Below are 23623 nucleotides of genomic sequence, written 5' to 3'. Positions count from 1 at the left end.
CAGCCTGTGGGCAGCCCCCACAGGCTCAGTTCGGGAAGGACGGCATCCTGTGGGAGGGACCCCACGGGGAGCAGGGGCAGAGAGTGACCGTGAGGGAGCGGCGGAGACAAAGCGTCAGGGACTGACCGCAGGCCCCATTCCCCATTACCCTGCGCCGCTCAGGGGGAGGAGGTGGAAGAGGTTGGATGGGGGGAAGGCGTTTTTAGTTTCTTTCCTTTCTTTCTCACTTCTCTAGCTTGTTAGTAATAGGCAATAAATCTTACTATCTCCCTACTCTGAGTCTCTTTTGCCCATCACGATAATTGTTGAGCGATCTCCCCATCCTTATCTCAACCCTTGAGCCCTTTTCATCATATTTTCTCCCCCTTCCCCTCTGAGGAGGGGGAGTGAGAGAGTAGCTGAGGTAGAGCTCAGCTGCCCACCCGAGTAAAACCACCACACTGTGTCACCAACAAAGATGTTAAATAGTGCCAGTCACAATACTGATCCCTGAAGAACACCACTCGTTCCTGATCTCCATCTGGACATTGAGCTGTTGACAGCAACAGTCTGAGTGTGGCTATCCAGCCAATTCCTTATCTACCATCCATCAAATCCATTTCTCTCCAATTAAGAGACAAGGATATCACGCAGGACAGTGTCAAATGCTTTGCACAAGTCCAGGTAGATCATATAATGGATGGAGATATCCCTTAGTAAATTTTTTGTCCTATTAGAATACATTGGGATTTCCAAATAGAGTACGGTATCAAAGAAATCCTGATATCTAGCTCCTAATGGATCTGTTGCTCATTCTGACAGATCCCTGATGTAATATTGCCCTATAACCATACTGACCTCAAGCAATCTCAAAATAATCTGAAGGTATCTTCTGTAAAACAAATCTTTCAGTTTTCAGATGTATTTCATGTTCTGTAACACTGTTAAGGACTGCTTCCATAGTTTTTAAAAATAGGAAGAAAGGGGTACATCATGGTTGTTACATTTGTTCAATCCCATGACTTCAAAAAAGCATTTTTGCTATTGAAGAGGAGAACCTTCACCAAAGGTACACGGGGATTAGAAGACAAAAAACCTCCATCTCTTCTCAATGCAAGAAAATCTTAAATATTGATCTAATCTCTGAAATGCTGTTCGCTAATTTAGCAGGCATTGCCTACAGCTATGTATCTGCAGTCTTGCTTGACATGAAACATGCACAGAGACGACTGACATAACATTAGGATGATCAGTTTCTAGAAACACAAATAAACATGCACACATGGAAGTATGTAACTGGAGTTGAATGTCAATAGCACAACTCGTAACAGACAATTAAAGCAGCCTTTACAATACAGCAACATTTAGTGAGAGTTGAAGTAACGTAATAATCACACTCAGCATCTGATACGTCAGCTTTATGACATGATGACATTCAGACTCTTAACAGCCAACACTTGACAGCAGTGAGACTTTTAGGCATTCATGGATATTGAATCACTGAATAATATAGCATGCTAGTAAAGTACTTGGAGATCTTCAGATTTTTATTTTTTTTTTCTAACTTAAAAACAGTAACAGAAAATACAAAATTGAAAAATACTCCTAGTGAAGAGCTGAAAATGCTTTCTGGATCACTGTTGTAAGATTATACTCCATTCAACTGACACATACACATAAATTGTTTTCTGGAAGTGCACTAAGTAACGTAGTCATATTAACAAATTTGTGTACAATTAAAAAAATTTGAATTTAGACTTAAATAAAAAAATTAACACACACATATAAGCATGACGCTTTAATAAGCAACAAAAGCCTGGAGTATGGCAGGGTGTTTTGGATACACCCTAAATTTTCCCAGCACCTGAGATCTTCATTAAATTTAATATTTTACCTTTTAGGAAATGTTGCTTTTCTAGCTAGTATTTTAGTAAATAATTGCAAAGTTACTTCTCCATTTTCTCTGTAAGATCTCCACTCTGCATTCTCTCTCTCCTGAATTACATAACCCGTGGAATGCAGATCAAGGACATGACTGACGATCCTTCTGTAATTAAAGCTCCCTAATGCTGCCAACACAAGCTCTATACAAAGAGCTAAGGAGGCAGTACCTCTGCCCTTTTCTGAACCCTTAAAATCTCTTGTGAAGGCAGCAATCACAAGCCGTTAGAGGCAAAGGAGGAATATAATTCATTTGAACCTTTGGGAAGAAACTGGAAGATATCCTTTAGTTCATTTCAAAGCTGGTGATATCTGCAAACAATCCTCCTTATGTATCCAAAACACACTTATACAAGCTCCCCCAAAAGGAATTCAACGACCATAATAGCAGATTTCTGACTGTTAGCCTGAAAATTAATTCACTAAAAGAGAAAAAAGAAAAGAAAAAGACAATTTTGCAGATGTTTTTGAACATACGCCAAACAAAGTTTATTTCTGCCTCACCATAATTAAAATTGGAAACAACAGATTTCAGAGATCTCCGTAGTAAAAAGATGAAGCCAGTGTTTGTTTGCATGGTAGTTGACCTGCATAGTTCAGTTATAACAATTGATCAGCAATGCTGCTGCAAAATGAACAGCCCTTGAATACAGATCATGTAGAATATTAATTTTGGCAATAATTGAGTACTTGGAGGCTTGCATGTAAAGAGACAAATGTATTATACACCTCACATTATACTGTGAGAGGTTAGAGGATTTTTGAAGCCTTACAAGACAGAAACCATAAAATGTGCACATTGTATTATCAAGAGGGAAAACAAAGACTGAATTTCTAAGACATACAATCTTGAGATCGACCCAGACAAACATGGGGGGAGGGAGTGAACAACTCAGACTATAAAGCCGCTCCATGACAGCAAACAAACCACATCTGGATTATTTAAACTTCTGGAAAAATAGTCACATAAACATTTGCAGTGTAACACTGAAACCCATAGATTTAACCCGTAGTAAGATTTTTCTTGTACAGGAAATCGGAAATTTCTGTGCAAAAAGATAAGAAATAAAGCTAAGTTCTGTTAAATGAAGATTGAACATTTCACATAACAAAATTTCTTTTTAAAAGTTGCAAGGGTAATCTTAATGATAAGTCTATACTGATCATCTTAAACCCACAGCTGAGAGCCTGGACCAAATAGAACATAAAATTCTTTTCATTTTAATAAGGGAATTACAAAAGTAACCAGAGGCCTCAGAAAAGTAACGAAGTGATAGAAACTTTCATCTTTGTATGCACCAAGGAGGGCATATGCAACAGTGCTTGTGAAAATGCTGAGACAAAGACATGGGGAACAAGCCAGGATGTTCAGTCCAGCCTTATGCTGCTGCTCCAGAAGGATGCAGATCTTTTGTAGGTCTTGTGTTAGATCTGCCAGTCCTATGCAGATGTCTCGGGGTATGGCAGTAGATCTGAAATGGCATCACATCGCTATATGCTAACATCTGAATGTCACCTAAACCTGATTTATGATTAACTTCTTACAACAGAGTTCATTTTAATCATTCATACATTAACCTGAACACCCTAAAGTCACAATTTCTATACAGTGAAAGACCATGGATGTGGTGTGGTTGTCACAACTAGGAATATGGCAGGGTATGATCTGTTTGTAAAAAGTACATACATTCATTGCAAACAGCAGCGTATGCTCCAAGTGAAAAATTAACCTGATACCAAATCACACACAGATAATGAAAAGAGATTTTTACTGAAGTAATGCACCTTTTTCTTCTGATGCTAGACTCCAGTTCTTTGGTCAGTCTCTCTCTTATGCTAATACTGTAAGCACTCCTATTTTTCTTTCCGTTTCCCCTCCCACAAAGTGGCAATCGAAGAAATCAATTAGGTAACTTGAATGCGTATTTTGTAGCAAGATAAAGATTTTTAGAGGAAATGGAAGTCAAGAAAGAATGGTATTTCAAAACACTCCCTCTTCTCTGCCTCAGAGATCAACAACCGACTTAAAAACTAGTTCTAGAGAAGTAAGTGCACCACCAAAAACATTACTGCCACCAAACCATTTTTTGTAACAACAGACATAGATATAAAATGCACCATATTTAAACACACTTCTCCCTCCATGGCTAAGGACAGTTAACTTAATACAGGAAGCTCCACATACTTTTTAGGTTTGAAAACAGTGAAAAGCACAAAAGACAGAAGACTGACCATTGGGGCTCTGCAGAGGATGCAGTACTTACCTTTAGAGAACATACTTTATTTAATAGAAGTTTTTTGCTCCAATATACAAAATAGGGGACTGCAGTCCCAATTAACATTTACATAGTTACACAGCAAATCATTTCCACCATTTACAACAACTGACAACTTTCCCATACTCCCCTCTGTACTACAGCCAAGAAATAATCCTGTAATGCTTTACATACCAATCAGTTATATTTTGTACTTCCCTGCCTCTTTTCTTTTTTTTTTTTTATGAAGTTGCAGTTTCTGATAATAGTTTAATTGAGAACTTCCGATTATTTCAGCTGCACTAAAAGTAAAATGAAATATATAATTTGGAATACTATCTCAAAAACCCTATACAAAATGAAAGTCAGCGCCTTATAAAAATATGTGGCAGGAGTAAAACCAGTGAATAAAATGAAAATGTTTTGAATTTTGTTAGGGTATAAAGTATTTAGCAACTAGTCTCAGATTTTGACTACACAAAAAAAAAAAAAAAAGAACGAAAAAATTGTCCATTAGCAAAAAGTAACATGACAGTTCTTTTACAATACTGTACCTTTAGTATGCAAAGGACTTCATCCTTCTAACATGCACCATTAACCAACCGGCTCACTCCTTAACCCTTTTCCCACTGAAAGCTGAAAAAAGGTGTTAAAATTACTTGAATCCCTTAAGAAAAATCCAATCATACTTTCTGCATCTCCCACAATATTTAAGCTTTACTTTACAATGCTGGTAGTTTAATCATGATACATAATTTTATACAAAAGAATTCTAGCCAAACCAGGGCTTTAGAAACTTTGCATTTTACAAAAGCAATTTGTTACAGCATGACAGTTGCTAAATAGCCCAATTTATTTAGTGACCCTGTTAAAGATTTGTTCAACTGAGCGAATAGGTGAAGTCATTTCCTGAGCTAAAAGATACAGGTAAGTAAATAGCCAGTTATAGCAGCAGATAGGAGACATTCTTTTCAAAAGTCGTAACAGTATCAATAAAATAACCTTAGAAAACTACAATAATGTAAAAATCACTAGCTGAAGAGGGGTGACAAGGACATCCAAGACCTGATTGCCATCATCTGGAATGCATATCCCCTGACTTTCCAGAAATTACATTCAGCTACTGTCAGACAAAGTACTGTTAAATGGAAGAATGTCAGATCACAGTAGTTCACATTTATTACAGATCAGGTGTTTTGTCAAGAGTTAGTTCTTAATGCTGTTTCATAAACCCAAAGCAAGGTAAAACAGTTGGTTTCAGTGAAAAACCCTACGCTTCATTCTACTTTTAAAGGAATGCAGTATCTTCAGTCTCACTAAAATTTAATCTTGATTCTTTTTATTACTTAGAAAAATTTATACTTGAGACCTTGAGTGGTTTTTGAGACAGTCACCCATGTTATTGGTAACATAAGTGGATCTGTTTTTAAGAAAGGGTATGAAATTCTGAAAACAGTTTACTTTGATCCAAATAATTCTAATTTGCTTAGAGTACAAGACATTAATAAATGATTAAAGAACTATAAAGACTGGTATACCACCACTGCACCAACATTTTCTTTTGATATGCATTCTTAAAAGTCTTCTGTGTAATATTTGTTCACTTTTTTCACCCATTAATGGAAAGATGATATTCTAGTTTAATTAAATAAAGTACCTCACTTAGATACCAGTTCTTCCAGAAGGAAATCTCTCTTCTATGTTACTAATTTTTTAAGACATTGTAGACATTGTTTTTAGAATTTATGTTGGCTCTTCTTTAACATTTTAACATAGTTTTAATTCAAATTAATATATAAAATTCTCAATACTTGTTAGAATAAAGGACAGTCAGTACACAAGATCCTAAGTTACAATAATTTATAAATAAAAATAAACTATTACAAACCAAACCTTTCCCCATACGGAGATTAAAAGCCATAATCTTGACTGATTGTTCCCGATCATACATTATAAATAACGTAAGCTTCTTCAGAGAAGCAAAACATACTTGCCTCCCTGACACCAGTTTATATCTTCAGTTAAACTACTACCATCAAGAAGGCAATTGGGCCCAGATATATCTTCTTGCTTACATGTTAACCCTCCCAGCCTCATTCTTTCAACCTTAAGCACAGGAAACTAAGTTCACAAAGAGTCCTTTACTTTTTATATGTGAAGTCTGTATAAAATACAGATTTCTAATGCTCCTTTTGCACCAATCTGGCAGTGCAGTTAGAACCTGATTCAAATTCCACTGAAGTCCATGTAAGGTTCTCCAGTGACCTTAATGGGCTTTGAATTAGGACCACAGAAACAGCATTACCTAATGGAAAGCTCCTGCAAGACTGGTTGGTATCTCTTTTTTGCTTACGGGATGCAGTGGAGACGTGTAGTCAGCATGATACCTGAGCAAATAAAATGGTAATGATATGAAGGTTTTAAAAATCCCAAACTCTTTGCTTAGTTGTGTGCAAACTGTGCTACCACCCCTGGAGCTTCCTGCTTTTCTTTTCTTCAGTGCTTGCTCCATTCCAAGATAGAGATGTGAGGCATAACAATCTCTCTTCGCTACAGTTCCCCCTCAATCCCGAGACTGATAGAAGAGGATGTAACCAGACTCAGAGTTCTTTGAGATGTCTGATGTCAACCCGTAGAATTCTTCAATAGCTTGTGCATCAATTTTCTGTATGTAAAAATCCAAAATTTTAAAGTATGAATACCTTGCATAACATATACATCACATTACGTTCCACTCTAAAATATGTTCTCAAATAAAAATATCTTTCACTTATTACATATAATAATGAAAGCCCAATAATTCTTAAATTTGTTATGTTTCCAGTCTGTCGTCAACTGCACAGATGGCAGTGGATACATATGTTTATGTATATATGTGCGTGCAATTTTAAGGATTAAGTGAACCTATGAGCGTAACCCAAGGTGCATTGTTTGTGCAAATTTCACAAAGAAAAGCTTTAAAGATAACAATATCCCACTAAGACTTTAAATTCACAATGAAGAACATCATTTCTAACTCTAAGCAAACCTCATCATTTCTAACTCTAAGCAGTATAAGCCAGTCAACTGCAAATGAGAATAATGAGAAAGCAAAGAATGAAGGCTAACTTTTTCTTAATTTTTCATACAAATTTTGTCTGTGATCCTGCCAGCCTGGAAAGCCTCCCATAGCCAAGATTTCTGGGGAAAGACTTAAAGTGTCTGCCAAAACCAGACATTTTTGAAATGAGTAAAGTCTGTTTTTCTTGTCATCACTTTTTATACAAAAGAAATTGAAATTAAAAGCAAGCTCTCTTGCTATATTTTAAACCAAGGATAATTAGGCTACAAACAAAAGGTGGAAAGATGAACTTTCCTTCACTTAGGCAGACATTATTTAATCGCATTCCCACTATTTGAAATGAAACCTCTCTCAGGAAGGAACAAGTCATTCCAACTTGACTAACCATGGGCCTAAAAGGCAATGAGATGTTTTAGATGTGAGAACGAGAAGATTATTTCCTTCCTCTTTAGAAGAGCTAAGAGGAAAAAAATACATTACTGCCAGGTGTTACTGCTTTGGAATTGGAGAGATCGTCCCTGATGTTTGTGAAATGATATGAGACCTACCACAGTGGCCTCTCTTTTCCTTGGAGGAAAGTGAACTTTTGACCTATTGAGACATTTCAATTTACAGTGTATCTTGATAAAGCATAGAGGCAATCCTTTTACTTTCCCAGCAACCCTGCATATTTCCATGTCTGTCATTTCCTGTGTGAAAAACGATGCATAATGTGGCTTGGAGATAAGAATCCTTAATACCCTTGACTTGTCCTGCCAATTAACACAGTAAGTCCAATACCTGTCTCACTCATTTTACTTCTTTTTAATTATACAGTACTTGTATAATGTAAGAAAAAATGTAAACTATTCATTGTACTGGCTTAATTAAATCTAATAAAGGACGTGGACAGCACAATCATACTTCTGTTCATGCATAAGCATAAACAAGGGGAGAAAAAGGAAGATGACAGAACAAGCAAAAAACCTGTAACAGTACGAAATATGGACATGAGCAGTTTCTGCTCTTTTTCTCAATGAAGAATAAAAGATAACTGATGAAACTGTTGACAAAGTGAAAACTGGTGAAGGGATTTTTGTTTGTTTGTTTGTTTGTTTGTTTGAATAACAAGAATTCCTGGAAGCATGGCTAATATTAGCAAGAATACCATAAGCAAAAGACTCCTGTTTCAGGGACTAACTTTTAAATTTTACGCTGAAACTTGGGAACCCCCAGTTTGTCTACTTTGACACTTGTTGCAGCTTTTTCTGAAACAATCCAGGACATTCTATAAAACAGATGACAAGACTGATCCATTCCAATAATTTATAACCTCTTAAAAAATATGCACAAATACATTCCTCCAAGAAATTATTTACTCTCAGAGAAGAACTGCAATAAAACCAATTTATCTGCACCTTTATTTGCCATATACTCTGGCCACAGGAACAGCTTACTAAACAAAGGTGAAAGACAATGGCCATAAACAAAGAAGCTTCTTTTCATAATTATACAAAACGAAATGCAATTAAAATTATTGCACAGTCAAATTGTAAGCTGCAGCTCTGTGCTCACAGTTATTGATCATTTAGATTGGGATTGAATAACTCTTCTCGTTAGCGTATCAGTATTTTTACTTTAAGTAATCATGCACACAACAAGTGCTGCAAGTGCTCTGGTTGGTATGAGAAAAAAGTCCAGAGTATACACAAAGCTTACCTCAACAATATCATCATCAAAAAGCAACCAAAAATCATGACTTTTCACTATTGCAATATAATGTCCTCTGTTAGGGCCACTGTAAAATACAATCAAAAAAAAAAAGAACACAAACTGTAACACATGTATGTACAAACGTATTTCATTAAAGTGTTTTTTTCTTGTAGAAAAGCAGTATTTAACGGTAATTGAAATGGGTACCAACACAATTTCTGTTTGGATGTTTCTTTTCCTCTTTTTCTTCCACTTAAATCATCTTCATAACAATGTCTCACTTATCTGTATCTAATGCTGTGCTAAAAAAAAAAGGATTATATATAAACTGAGAAATAAGCAGCACACGCATGAAAATATAAATGAAAGGAAATAAAAGAGAGACAGGGAAGTGAAATCAAGAAATTATTCTGATGCTTCATAAGGACAGGATAGATCCCACACCAGTTCTGATCTTCATAAAGAAGAACATGTAGAGCTGCTGTTCATCTACAGGCTCAATCAGGAATCTCTTCATTTGCTTGACTGCAAACAAAAACTGAATTAAACTGGCAATTTAGAAGTTTGAAGAATCCTTACAGCAAGGAAAGGTCTCCCGTTTAAACTAAAGCAGTTCTAATGCACAGCTCTTCAGTTTGTGGCAGACAAGAAATTTCTCCACAACCATGACAGGAATGAAACCTGTAAAAGTGTCTTACTAATTAATCAGATTTCAGGTAAGAATATGATACACTTTCCAAACTAGCTGAACCTTAAAACTGAAAGCAGACAACTACCTAAAGTAGTTCTGGAACTGCCTTAACCTGCTAATGACACTCATACAATTTTTGTGTTTGTATGAGGGACGGAAGGCTACCATCTATGAGGGATGTTTGCGTACCAAATTATACAACCCAAAGTAAAACACAACTAACCTGACATGGCTCTGAGAATGGGCAAGTTTCCAAGATTGAGCATATGTAGGGCTGTACTGTTAGAGTGATACTCCCTGCTACTCTGCACTCTGGGACCCAAAATTGGACATGGAATTCCAGACATCACTTGGTTAATGCAACAGAGAGACTGATAAACTGGTGCAAGGCCAGCAGCAGGCTACTCCATTTGTCAGAGAACTACAGCACCAGGTGGGGTAAGAGAGACAATCGTCACAAAGCGTGAAAAGGGAAATTCTGATGTGATATAAAGGGGAAAGAAAGTACAGTGAGAACGCTGATGGACTGAAACAAATTGCCCAAAGAGGCAGTAAAAATCCCCATTCCTAGTCATAAAACTGAACTGGGTACAGCCCTGAGCAACCTAATCAAATGTCAAAGTTAGCCCTGCTTTAAGCTTTAGGTAGTTGACCTCACAGTGTATATTATTCTATGATTCCAGATGTTAAATCATCATTTTCCACTTCGACGCTTTTATTTAGTCAACAAGCAGTTTGTACAGCAGCCCTAATTTAAAGACTTGAAACCATAAGAACATCTATGTAAAACAGCAAAATCAAGTTTTCTTCTATCTGGGGGTGTTTTAGGAAAGGCTGGATGTGGTGCTTAGGGACATGGTTTAGTGGGTGACATTGGTAGTAGGGGTATGGTTGGACCAGATGATCTTGGAGGTCTTTTCCAACCTTAATGATTCTATGATTCAAATACAAGTCTAACAGTCACATTCTGAAAGCAAGGAAATAATCAACAAAACTCACACCATATGAGTATATTTCAGAAAATGTTGATAAAGTCTGTGGGAAACACACAAAACCCTGAAGAAAACCCTTTATAAAGCAGCATCTGTTCTAAAATGCTTTCTCTCCTCCATTTTTTAAAATGATCCTATGATCCTTAAATGTTATTGCTTATATGACACGGGGTATTTTTTTTATTATATTTTTTTTTCCTTTTGACATAGGCTCATACAAATACTCCTATGAAACATACTGCTACCACCTTCCACAATGAGCTGTCATGGCAACAAGGCCATATATTACCAGGATTGGTAGCATTTCTTCACAATGCTTTCCTTGCTAAGTTTTAAGAGATCTCTAAATGCTATTAGTTATGTGATACTGGGTGTTTTGTTTTTGTAAACGCAGTTAAGCTTACACAAAAATCGCTTACATAAAATATATTATTACCTTCCACAATGAACCACCACAGCAACAAGGTCATACATTCTGTCAGGATTGGTGGCATCTCCTGAGGTGTTAAATAAACGAAGCTCTAAAGGAAAAACTACTCTATAAGAGAGTTTTGTGTATCGATGCAGCTGATCCATGTATTTAAATCTCTTCAAATGGAGAGCTAGAATCATAGGTAGCTTTTTTACTTTCATCCTGAAAACAAACAAACAAAAAAAAAACAGTATTTCCAATACTGAGCCAAATCATTCAGCTGACATTGACAAACATGAAACGTATATACTGAAGTCTTTAAAAAAATTACATGCATTAAAAAGATGCTAAAATCGTCAGTCACCTAAATAATACAGAACTTGTCCTGTGTTGCTAAAGCAAAGGTGGTCTTAGCAATTGAGAGAATTGTAAATTTATTTAGAATAGTAGCTAAATGAAGACCCATGAACAACCCATATAATAATTTAGACATAAAGGCCTGTATTAGGTTTATGTGGCGAGGTTTTGGTAGTGGGAGGGCTGCACAGGTGGCCTCTGTGAGGAGCCCAGGAGCTGCCCCACGTTAGATAGGAGCCAGCTCCAGCCAGCTCCAAAAGGAACCTGCTGCTGGCCACAGCTAAGCCAATAAGTGATGTTGTTTGCGCCTCTGGGTGAGCAGACGGAAGAAAGGGAAAAATCTGCTGTGCTACAGCAGCTGGGTGAGGGGCGAGAGCTGAGAGAGAACCAGCCCTGCAGCCCCCAAGGTGAGTGCAGCAGGAGGGCAGGAGGTGCTCCAGGCACGCAGCACAAGTCCCCCTGCGGCCCGTGGAGAGGCCCCTGGTGGAGCAGGCTGTCCCCCTGCAGCCCACGGGTCCCACATGGAGCAGATCTCCACGCTGCAGCCCGTGGAGGAGGCCCCGGTGGAGCAGGGGGATGTGGCCTGGAGGACGCTGCGGCCCATGGAGAGCCCCCGCAGGAGCAGGCCCCGGGCCGGAGCTGCAGCCCGTGGAGAGGAGCCCACGCAGGAGCAGGGGGTCTGGGGGGGAGCTGCCGCCCGTGGGGGACCCGTGCTGGAGCAGTTTGCTCCTGGGGGATGGACCCCGTGGTACGGAGCCGTGTGGGAGCAGTTCTTGAAGAGCTGCTGCCTCTGGGCAGCCCCCACAGGCTCAGTTCGGGAAGGACGGCATCCCGTGGGAGGGACCCCACGGGGAGCAGGGGCAGGGAGGGACCGTGAGGGAGCGACGGAGATGAAGCGTCAGGGACTGACCGCAGCCCCCATTCCCTGTTCCCCTGCACCACTCAGGGGGAGGAGGTGGAAGAGAGTGGATGGGGGGAAGGTGTTTTTAGGTTGCTTTTAGTTCTCACTGCTCTAGTCTGCCAGTGATAGGCAATAAATAATATTAATCTCCCTTGCAATTTTGCCTGTGACAGTAATTGGTGAGTGATCTCCCTGTTCTTACTCAGCCCACGAAACTCTCCATTGTATTTTCTCTCCCTGTCCTTTTGAAAAGGGGGAATCAGAGACTGGCATGGTGGCACTTAGCTACCTACCAGTATCAAACCACCACACGGCCATGTAGCACAGAATTCAGTTTTAAGACATACTTCCCTAGAGCTTTCCTGAGTTCCCAAATGCAAATCCTACACCCCACTTGGTATACATTGGAAGTATCGCAACAAAGTTGTTCCAGAGGTCCTGTGTCAGTTGAACTTCCCATTAAACTGGCCACGTCAAACAAGAATTTTAAAACAGGCAATACGACTTTGTCACATTTGTATTACTCCACATTTTCGTATCAAGCCATTCATTTAACATTGCCAAGGGATCCAAACAGAACACTGTTATTCGGCTTACCTTATGCTGCCAAAATAAGATAAGGCTATGCTCTAAGTGCAATGATTTTGCATACATGTTGCAGCTTCACTTTACTGAAGTCAAAGTTGGGATGTGATAACCTAGTTTTACTGAGGACTCACTGGCCCCCTTCCCTAGTTTGAGGTATTGAGGTCTCAATTCAGTGCTTACAAATCCTCATCAGGCAAACACAGCTGGCCTGGCAACAAACAGAAACTTCCACCCTCTGGGAGATAAATTTGCCCACAAAATAAAATAAATTTGCCACAAAAACAGCTACCAAGTTAGAGCGCAGTGCTTCTTGGCACAGCTTATTACCTTAGATTAGCACTGTGCAGAATCTGTCAGACTGCCTTTAGCCCTGAAAGGTTGCTCAAAAGTCTTAACAATACAGCCCAATGAAGGCTTCAGGTGTGTCTACTAAGACTGTATTTTCGGAATGTCAGTAAATATGTTTGTACAACATAATCCTTTTCCAAAAGATACGGGACTGGGGACAAAATCCTTGAAAACACACCTGTTTCTTTTCTCATTAAACTCAGACTTGATAGCATCTGAAAAACCATGCTAGACTCAAGTTTTCTCTTTGGCCTGCAAGGGAACTAGGAAATGAAAAATGCTGGAGAAGGGGTGGAAGATGACAGGAGCAGCTATTTTTCTGGACAGTTACTTTTTAATATATTACTGAGATATGGATATAATTTCTGCTCCACTTATTTTTTTTCAAAATGGAAGTCCTCTTTTAAAAATGCAGTTGTGTTTGACAATAGGAGCTCTTTCACTGGCAAAAAAATCACTTTTTCTAGTTGAACAGACACTAACATGGATAAACTTTATGATATAGAGAAGGAAGAAAATTATGACTGCAGTGAAACTGACCTTAAGGGCCACATGAAGAGTAAAATATAAACAATAAAAGCTGTGTTTTGCCAATATATCAGTGCCTACAGTACAGGCTTATGTCAACACATCTTATTATTGGTCAGGGATCATGTAGCGTCCCACACAGAAAAAAAGCTAAGGCAACAGAAAACAACAGGACAGACCTTGCTTCACAACCCTCTCACACACATCAATTAGTAAGCTTATGCAATGTGTAAAAGCAAACTTGGCATATGAGATACGCCAAAAGCCATGTGTTCAATCTGCGGTAATCCAAATAACCAGAATCAGTGGTATAACCAGTAGAGCATGTCAGTGTTCCCATCCCTGCAACTCATCCATATAAGCAGACAAATACTTTCTTAGGTAATAAATACAGCACTGTACACAACATCAAAGTTTTTTCAAAGGTGTAAACAAGACTAAAAGAAATATTAGACAAGATATGTTTTTACACTAAATAAACTACAGGCTTCCATGGAACTTCAGATGCTTTTCAGGAGCACTGTCATGCAGATGTTTAGCACAACTAACCAAAATCTCAGTTAGCAAAAAGTGTTATTACAAGCATCATTCAGACTGAATCAGTAAAAAAAAGTGCTATCAAACTGTCTCTTACAGCAATCGTAAAAAATATTTAATTATTTAGAGAAAAACAAGTTTAAGAAGTCCCATAAAATCAGTAAATTTTCATTACTACCCAGAATTTTTAACTAATTATTAGTAGTTTATTTTAGCTTGTCTTTTGAACTTATCTTTGGTCTTAAGACCATTATTTTTGTCATTCTTAAAATAAATAATAGGCCTCCCAAAACACTTTACATGGATTCTCGTTACTCATGGAAGTAGCCTCGATGAATTCAAGCACGAGGAATGTAACCAAGTTACTCTTAAGAGGAAGAAGAGTGAGAACAATTAAGAGAGACAGAACTTTCTCCTCATGCCTCAAACACACAGAAAAGGAAATACAAGAGTATTTTCATGAAATACATATGTTTTTTTTCCTTCCCTGAATCTGATGTACCTTTTATGTGCTTCTTGCTTACTGCGACATTCTTCACAATAATATTTGTATTCACTGCACAGAGTTTCTGTATTGCTGAAACCCCTGAATAAAAAAAAAAAATTATATAGATACTAGTTTCTTACCTGAAAAATATATATAAACATACATAAATAAACAACAGAAACATTATTTTATTACGTTTACATAAAGTAAAATTTGCTACATAAAATGACTATGAGCTTTTAGTTTTACTTTCTGCTTTCGTAGTTAAAAAAAGACAGACAAAATATGGAAGTTCAGATTTTCGCACCTACCTTAAACAATGAGTGATTGAAGTATTCTGTTCCACATCAACTGAAAGGTCTAAGAAGTCTTCATCTTTGCTGCTTATCTGCAGGAAGAAAAGACAGGCAGATTACAGTTAAAACCTGTTATGCTAATTTACCTCCTTTTCAGCATCATTTTCTATTGACAGAATGCATCACTGCCCTTGTAATAGTTTTCAAAAAATTGCTACAAGTGAAATGTCTTTGCACGTTAGAGATTTGCTAGATCTGTTTCTGATTTTGTTCAGAAAGAGGAAGAAGGAAATGTGTATGTGTCCATGGAAGTATACAGTGCCAGTGATTATGCTGTGATTATGCAGTGATTATGATTTTAGCTCAACAATAATTCCAAGTTCCTTCTACACCTCACACTTTTCAAAAGAATATAATCACTGGGATTTTTCTCCTATATAATGCTCTCACCTCTTCTCTTCCCCTATGATTTCCTCTTATTGAAAGATATGTATTTGCCTATCCTAGCATTCCTAATAAAGAGCAGAAATGCTTTGAAGACTCCTTCTGTCTAGATTCATGAGCAACAGATGGCATATTTGTTGGTAAACAAGAGCTTGGCATATAGTCTGATAGAGGCAGAACTGTGGATAACATCTACACCGCTGCACACACCATGGGAAACGAGCAAGAGGAGCTGGAAACCATGGTGCAATTAGAAAACTATGACCTATGACTATGACTATAATCACGGAAACGTGGTGGGATGAATCACACAAGAGGAACACTGGAATAAAGGTCTACAAGCTCTTCAGAAGAGACTCACAGCGAAGGAGGGGCAGAGGTGTTGCACTCTGTTAGGGAAGAGACTGATTGAAAATCAACCATGTTATTAAAATGTTTAGGAAACAGCAAACTGCAACCTTAACTTTTATCTGCTAGTGTTTGCCCTATGTATCTAGAGATACTTGGTATCACTGGTGAGAAGGTCTACTGCCTTTTATGGCTCCTACATACAAAAGTGAATGCTTTCAGAAAAGGTGCCCAGCTGCAATTTCTTGATTGAAAGCAGCTAGAGCTAAATATTTATCTTTAAAACATATGAGATTTATGTTCCCTAAGAGAAATTTGAAGCTTTTCTCTGATTATCAAGAGATGAGAAGCACACAGTTCCTAAGGGCAGCAGACATGGAGAATAAAAAGAAAAATACATCTGGTCAAGACAATTATTTCTGAAAATTAATGTAATTGGGCAAATCAAAAGAAAAAAAAACACATGAAATTAAGTTAAAACTTTCTGTAAATATCTATGAGAGGACTGGAGAAAGATTTGTCCCACTATTCTGTAGATAATCTTTCCAAGAATAAGTATACATACAAAAAAATTTGCCACTGTGCCAGTACATATGTCTACAATAACATTTAAATGCTTAAGTGTAATGTTTAGACTTCCAGAATACATGCAGAAAACTTCCAAGACACTTTTAGGGTGGGGAAAAAAAGCAACCAGCATCTTCAGCACGTTGCTCATTTCCCATCTTCAGGGTTGTACTGCAGTTTAGGTGTATGCAGATCAACAGTTCTTCAAAAGATGTCATTGCAAGCCACTTTCAGAATTACCAATTTGAGTTTGGAACGCTAAGAACTCTGGTGGAAATCATTGTAGCCTAGGAATTAAGAATGGCTCAGAAAAAAAAATCAGTTATAGAAAACACTCTGCTGCAGTCTTCAGCGAGGACAGCTAGAATTAAGGTGCCATGTGATCAGTGTTATTCAGACATGTAATTAAGATATTTCTTCCTCTCTTGGTCTAATCAAAGAAAATTCCATGAAAGAATGAAAATTTCATAGGTGGCTTTATCACAAGCAGAAGCTGTAAGGGCAGGGAGGCGAGTGGGGAAGAAAAAAGGGATGTATTATAGTTGGTTGAAAAGGAAATAGGTACTGAAATAAGGAGTTTGCAAAAGGAATTTTTCCATTCTTAGTGATAATATTGATATACTGTCTTCAAGAACGTCTCTCAGGTTAGCTGGTCATTGTGCACTTCGGATCATGAGGAACCGTTACAGGTTTTATGGAAAGAATAACTAAGTGGATTTTTTCTATCTAGGCTGATAACTTAGAATATGCTATTCTTTAAGATTTTTCATGCAGTTGTGTTTGAACAGTTAATTTATGTGTACAGTTTTACTGAAAAAAAAAATAATCTCACACTCTAACCATGGTCTCTTCTTCTCTACAGATTATATTTACCAATAAACGTCATTAAATTCCTTAGACTAAAGTGATCAAATTTTCAAAACTATGTATTGCAATCATCTATAGAATGAAAGAAAACCAACCCCAGAAACAGACATTGTCATCACTTGCAGAGTAAAGCCCAGATGTATTCAAAAAGCCTTGTGAGTGCTCCTAACACAATACATGTATCCGAACAATGATGTACTGGCGTGTTCCAACATTCTGATGAAAATGCATGGTACATTGTTCTCACATCATGGACATAATCTCCACTCAGACAGCACATCTGTAGTCTAATGGCCAACGCCACACAGAACACAAAACCCAGATGGCTAACACTCAGGGAATCTGTATTTCTTTCAGTTTGGTATCTTGCTAGCAACGTGAATCGGCTCGTGGACAAAAAAGCTTTTGCAGCTGTAAGCTCCCATGTGTGCTAAGACAGAAACTATTTTTAAATTAAGCTGAAACAAAGGGCACGATTTGTTGTGGGGGAGGGAAGGGAAAGTAGGACATAGTTAAGTCTTCAATGCAACTCCTGTAGAGAGACCACTGAGTTATTCCTTATTGCCTTCCCTCAGTCCAAAGTAGAAGAATTTTATATGTTGGTGAATCATACCAAAACAAGAGCAAGACCACCAGCTTTACTAGAAAACCCTTATCAGTATCAATCTGATGCTTTTGATCCAAGACCATTTCCCCCTTTGTCAATTACATTATTTTATGGTTCACTGATATTCTTTCCTGAAATTTTGAGGGAAACTCTGCAAAACCAATGAACTTTCAGAACATTTTTATCAATTAGCTACAATAAAATTGTAAAATTCACTTAATCATACTTCATATCTCTATCATGGAAGGGGGAATGCATCATGACAGGAAATCACGTTAAAAGAATATAAAGACAACTTACAATATGCTTTGTAACTTATTTAGTTTCTACTGTAGCTTGACCCAAGACACAAATCTTTGTTAAAGAATCATATCTATGTTTCTTATATTCCACTGTCCATATTTAAACTGAGGATAAACCTTTAAATAGTACGTTAACTTTTTAGATCAAAGAAGGGCTAAATGAGACAGTGTGTCCTGGAAAGAAGCTCTATAATCAGGACAATTAAAAATACAATAAAATCTTGCTATACTAGCTTTTAGGAACATCTTAGATGTTTATTCTCACTTGGAAGAAAGATTGTGTTTTATATTTAAAAATGCATTAAATTCTACATTTAAATAATAATAAAAAAATCTAAGCTTATTGTCTTATCATTAACAAGCACTAAATCATCCCTTATTGCTGTGTAAGTATGCAAAGTAATGCAATGTAAAGCTTATGTCATCTGCTACATGAGTTATATTCAAGTACTCCTTACATTTTATTTTTCTAAACACAGAAGCACTCTAAATACCAGCAATTTCAATAAACATTAAAGCAATCATATATACTCACTATATTTGAAAATAAGACACTATTCACAGTACTATTACCTATTTAATAAGTGTAAATGTGTTTCTAAGTGCTGATTTTCAGGTCACCGTGTTTTAATCAGAAGCTGATATACTGAGTAGACAGAAGCTGATAAAATAGTTTCCCGATTGTTAGGGGATAGAATACAAAAGCCCTAGTATATAAAAAACAGTGTGTATTAGAAAAAAATGGCCTGTGATAGATATTCTTCAAAATTCAACTAGTCAAGGAGGCATAGCTGTGAACAGCCATGACATATCCTGTTCAGCAATAACTAACAGATAAATAGAACTGAACAATATCAGTAAAACTCAAAATTGTGATAGGTCTGATAACTAGTAAAATAATGCTGGTAAAGAACATATCAGTATTTTTTAATTGTGTTAAGGACCATACCTAAATCAAAATCCTGACAGGTATTATTCACTATGCCACAGTGAGGAAACGTAATGACATTGGTCATTAGACTAAACTCATCTTTCAGGAAGAAAAAAAAACATGACACCATTTAAGAACTAAAAGAAAAGTGATTGACAGTTGCCATGAGGTAATAACTAGGGAGGAGAAATGTACCAGAAAAGAAAAGATTGTCTGTTGAAATCAGCACTTAAATTACTCAAAATATCATGATCTATTGAAGTCTGAAGTTGCATTACATATGACGTTAGTAAACTTTTTTTTTTTGACATCAAAAAGTGGTGGGATTTCTAGAAGACAGAAAAGAATACATTTGAAATATATAGATTTAATCTGACTAATTCCTCCTTTCCAATGTCATGCTGAAATATATGCATTACGTAATTAAGGAAAATAGGTATGAAGAGCCACACAAAAAATACAGTCATTTAGCTTTTTACTATATCTAAGGCATAAACCACGACAAAATTACTGTAATTTTCAAATTGTGCTGCTTTTTCTCTTTCTCAAGAAGGTAAAATTCAATTACAAGTTTTTCTCTGAAATATATTCTTTCTCTTACTGTAGAACTGCTCACAAAGAAATTTTGGTATAGCTCACTCAAAGAGGGAGTTTATTTATCAGGGTCGAGTAGCAGCAAAATACCTTTGGACAGACATTTAAGAAACGATTACTTTTCCTGCATTTTATGTTCTTTGAGTATCCCGGTCTAATGTCTCAGTGCCAACTGGCATCCACAGTATGCTCATACAAATGTAAAATTTCTAAAGAAAGAAACTGATTTGTTAGTCTGTTGAGATAAATTCTTCATGTTTCAGAACTTTGTTTCACGATTCATTTATTAAGTAAATAAAGACTTACAGTTTCACATGTAAGACATCTGGTTTCGTTTGTTAATGTTCCCTGAAAGATTTCATGAACCCAGGTTGGGTCTGGTGGACTGTTATTTTCATTATCAATGTTGCCATTGGGTAGGCGACCATTTTGCTTCTCTTGTTTTCTTTCTTCTTGCAAGATATCCGCAATTGTATTTAATAGATAGTTTAAGAACTCATGTGCATCCTGCTGCATGTAGTTATCAAAAAGCTCTAAAAGATTAAAAATAATAATAATAAATTGGTTAGTGTTATACTATAAAAAAGATTTTAAAAACGCAAATTTCAAAATCAGTCTTTGTTTCGGGTCTTGAATCATTTCACAGTAAACACTAAAATCAGTACTTCACATATTAAGCCAAAAATGCAGCAGGGGATGGAGAGAAACTCAGTTTACATTCACATAAATATCTCAGCTGATCAGAGTTACCAAAAAAGTGAACCATTCTGAAAGAAAACTAGTGCACTATTCTGCTAACTAAACATTGGTGTACGTATAGTGCCACCTGAAATTTTATAGATTTTAACGGTTTGGATCTCCTACAGGGGCTAAGCTATTTTAGACAAGCTTAGGTCGATGTGTTGAATAATACAGGGCATCTCAAATGCCATTAGATGTTGATATTTTCACAAAGAACTCGGAACTTATGATAGGAAATATTTCATTGTTTATACGTTCTATCAAGGAAGAACATGTACAATAACTGTTCAAAACATTCCTTTACTGATTTTCACTTTTAGGGTTTTAAGTCCACCATTGCTCTGTCATAAATGCTTTGTTGTCAGAAATAGCAATCAAAATAAGATTAAAATGTCAGTATCTCAAGTTCTTAAACAACATTGTTTTTTGCAGATCTCTTTAAGGCAGTATTTGTAGGAGCCATGTCACATTAGCCTGATTATCTAACCAAGGCAAGAACAAACAAGCTTTTTATTAGGACTTCAAGTAATAAACAGATCTATCTTTTAGGATCTGAAATATTGCTTCTAGAGATTGGTACATGTAGCAACTTTATTACTGGCAGACTTGTTGGACAGATAAAAACAGTCACTGTGTTTTGCAGTTCACCTTGGTTTGTGAACATTTCTAAGCATAACAATCACAGAATCAATTCAGTTGATGGGAAACAGTTTCACTGGCACATACTTGCAATGTATAGCAATGCTACAGATTAAACTCTCTTACAAGTCTATTATCTTGTTCACGTTCAGACTGGTACCACTGTGAAAACAATTTATTGTAGCCCCTTGAAATACCACATTGAGACATCCTCTCCTACAAATCCTAAGTCATGGGACTAAGAAAACCTAAAGGGCATTGAACCACATTTATTAACAGTTACTTCTCTCTTTCTGACCAGGAGTTCTTCAAAGGAAATTTTCCTGTCAATTTAACAACCATGCTATATCATTGGCTAATATCATACCTGTTTGGTTTTTTTTTAGCACTCACATCAGTTAACTATAAATTGCAATTTGCTTTTGATAACACTAAGAGACTGGCCTTCACGAGAGGAATAGTTCTCAGGACTGGAAAGATGAATGAAAAATATCCTCAGTGATGAATAAGTTTTGAAATGAATACAGGGACTACATCAAAGCTTTACTGTTATTCACTATCATTCACATTGATGCCATCCAGGAGTAAACTTCAAACACACAAAAAAATCCTGAGTTATTAGGAAAGTAGGGAGAATATGATGCTGATCTGTATCACTTGGTTAAATAGTGCAATAGGGCAGCCAAGAATATGAATCAAGTAGCCTATTTAATGAACTCCTACACTATTTTTGAGAAGAAAAAGTTCTACTGTGAAACTAACCACCTACAAGATCTTTATTTAATCAAGTAAGTCAAGGCAGAACAACAGCTGCAAGTCTCTTGAGGTAAAACACTCCAGAGGTTCCTCACCATGTTACATCACAGATCTCTTGGGGATATCTGCCCAGCCAGTAAATTAACAAGAACAACATTGTTCATTTTATGATTAGAAGAAATTTAAGTAAATGTAACAGTATACCTTCAGCTGACCTCAAGCCAGTTGCTGCTTCACAGACAGTTAAGCTTTAAGGTCATTAATATATGTATGTTGGATCCAGGCTTAGTAAACAAAGATTGAATAGCAGCATTGTAGTGTAGAATACATGAAGTTTATGTTCTCAGTCATCTCCCTGGTACAGCTGGATACTGACTGGAACAGAGTTTTGATTGGTGTTGCATACTTATCTGATTCTTTCTTAATCCTACTCTTCTCTAAAGCTCAAATTTGTGTACCTTTACAATAAGCATGTAATAGTATATACAAAGTCCATGAAATCATTGGTCAACAATTTAGCCATTTAATTCTGTAGAAAAGGTGAGAGCTTCATCATTAAGGGACTCAAAAAGCCAACAAGATCTGAATTTTCACATTTTCTCTCTGAAGATCTTTCAATTCCTTCTCCTGTGTAGAATTTCAGTGTCATGACATAATTAAGCATTTAAAATAACTTTCTATAAAGAACATAATGGTTCCCGTGTTTTGCTTTCTGCTTTACATTTGAACCATTCTTCTCATTCGTCATAGTCAGTCAACATTTATTAACTAACTAATGAAATAATAATGAATAATTTCTGTAAATGCATAAAAACACAAGCACACTTAACTCAAGTACACTTACTGAAGAACTTAAGGATAGTTTTCTATTCTGCTTAGGTAAGACATTTCTTTCTTCAGGTAAGAAACAAGAAATGCTAAAAATCTCTGGCAATGTCTTAAAATTTGGGATGTCTATTACATAAAACAAATCAGATAAAAAACACTGATTTTAAAATGCACTAAGTCTTTAGAACGCAAGTCAAGCTAAGTATTGTATGAATGCTAACTGAATATAAAAAAATCACTGGATTTTAAGCTAGATTCTTGCAGGGATGTCTCAATGTCTGCTCCATACATCCGATTTGGCATTCAGTTCTACATTCAAAGAGTAATGATCTTTTAAACACAAAATAAAAGCTTTGCAGTGAATTTGGATTATAAAATTACAACTCTTAGGCAATATTAGCAGGCAAGTTCAGAAGCAGCCTCTGACAATACATTCACTTCTATACAAAGAGAAAGAGATGAGGATTCTCTCAAAATAGATCCAGGCTTACACCCTCATTCTAGGGTCACCTCGTCTTTACCCTACAGCACCAAGAACACTTTTCATCCCTAATAAATATGTAGGTATTCCACTATTTCAACTTCAGAACCAAATCATACTTGCTATTACACAAGAAAAAGAAAAAAAAGTTACCATTTTCTTTTCGTAATCTTGTTATAAATTTCTTGGGAGGTATAACTCCAACTTTTTTCTTCTGGGTGGCTATACTGTGGAAGAGATCAGCTAAGCATGTAAGGAGATTCTCTTTTTTTCTTGGTTGACTCTTATATGCTAAGACTTTGTCTCGAAATGGGCGACAGAAATAAAGTGCCTGAAGAACTGAATTGCAGTAGCATGTATTCCCAAACTATAAAAGAAGAGAGACATTTATTAGCTTGCATTGTATTACTACAGAGAGGTAAAATTAAATCCAAAGTATGAGAAAATTCATAA

General features: G+C 36.7%; 1 protein-coding gene across 4 annotated transcripts in view; it reads right to left on the bottom strand.

The window, feature by feature from the left end:
- Positions 1-1416: 1416 nt before the first annotated feature.
- USP12 (ubiquitin specific peptidase 12) overlaps positions 1417-23623 on the bottom strand; it is a 39809-nt gene continuing 17602 nt past the window's right edge. The window contains exons 3-11 of one of the 4 annotated variants that reach the window (XR_004778033.2): positions 23324-23537; positions 20032-20258; positions 15081-15157; positions 14785-14868; positions 11048-11245; positions 8935-9013; positions 6481-6840; positions 4730-4811; positions 1417-3392 (exon numbers count right to left, since the gene is read on the bottom strand). Coding sequence is in view for 1 of the 4 variants with exons in the window: in XM_035542577.2 (XP_035398470.1) it covers positions 6739-6840; positions 8935-9013; positions 11048-11245; positions 14785-14868; positions 15081-15157; positions 20032-20258; positions 23324-23537 (981 nt within the window). In the remaining 3 variants the exon portion in view is untranslated. Of the gene's footprint in view, positions 3393-4172; positions 6841-8934; positions 9014-11047; positions 11246-14784; positions 14869-15080; positions 15158-20031; positions 20259-23323; positions 23538-23623 lie in introns of those variants that run through there. The other 3 variants (XR_004778031.2, XR_004778032.2, XM_035542577.2) reach the window with 3 other exon arrangements.

The sequence above is a fragment of the Cygnus atratus genome, chromosome 1 (genome assembly GCF_013377495.2).
Source record: "Cygnus atratus isolate AKBS03 ecotype Queensland, Australia chromosome 1, CAtr_DNAZoo_HiC_assembly, whole genome shotgun sequence".
NCBI classification, from domain to species: Eukaryota; Metazoa; Chordata; class Aves; order Anseriformes; family Anatidae; genus Cygnus; species Cygnus atratus.
Note: the sequence above shows the minus strand (reverse complement) of the source record. Positions and strands in the feature narration are given on the sequence as shown.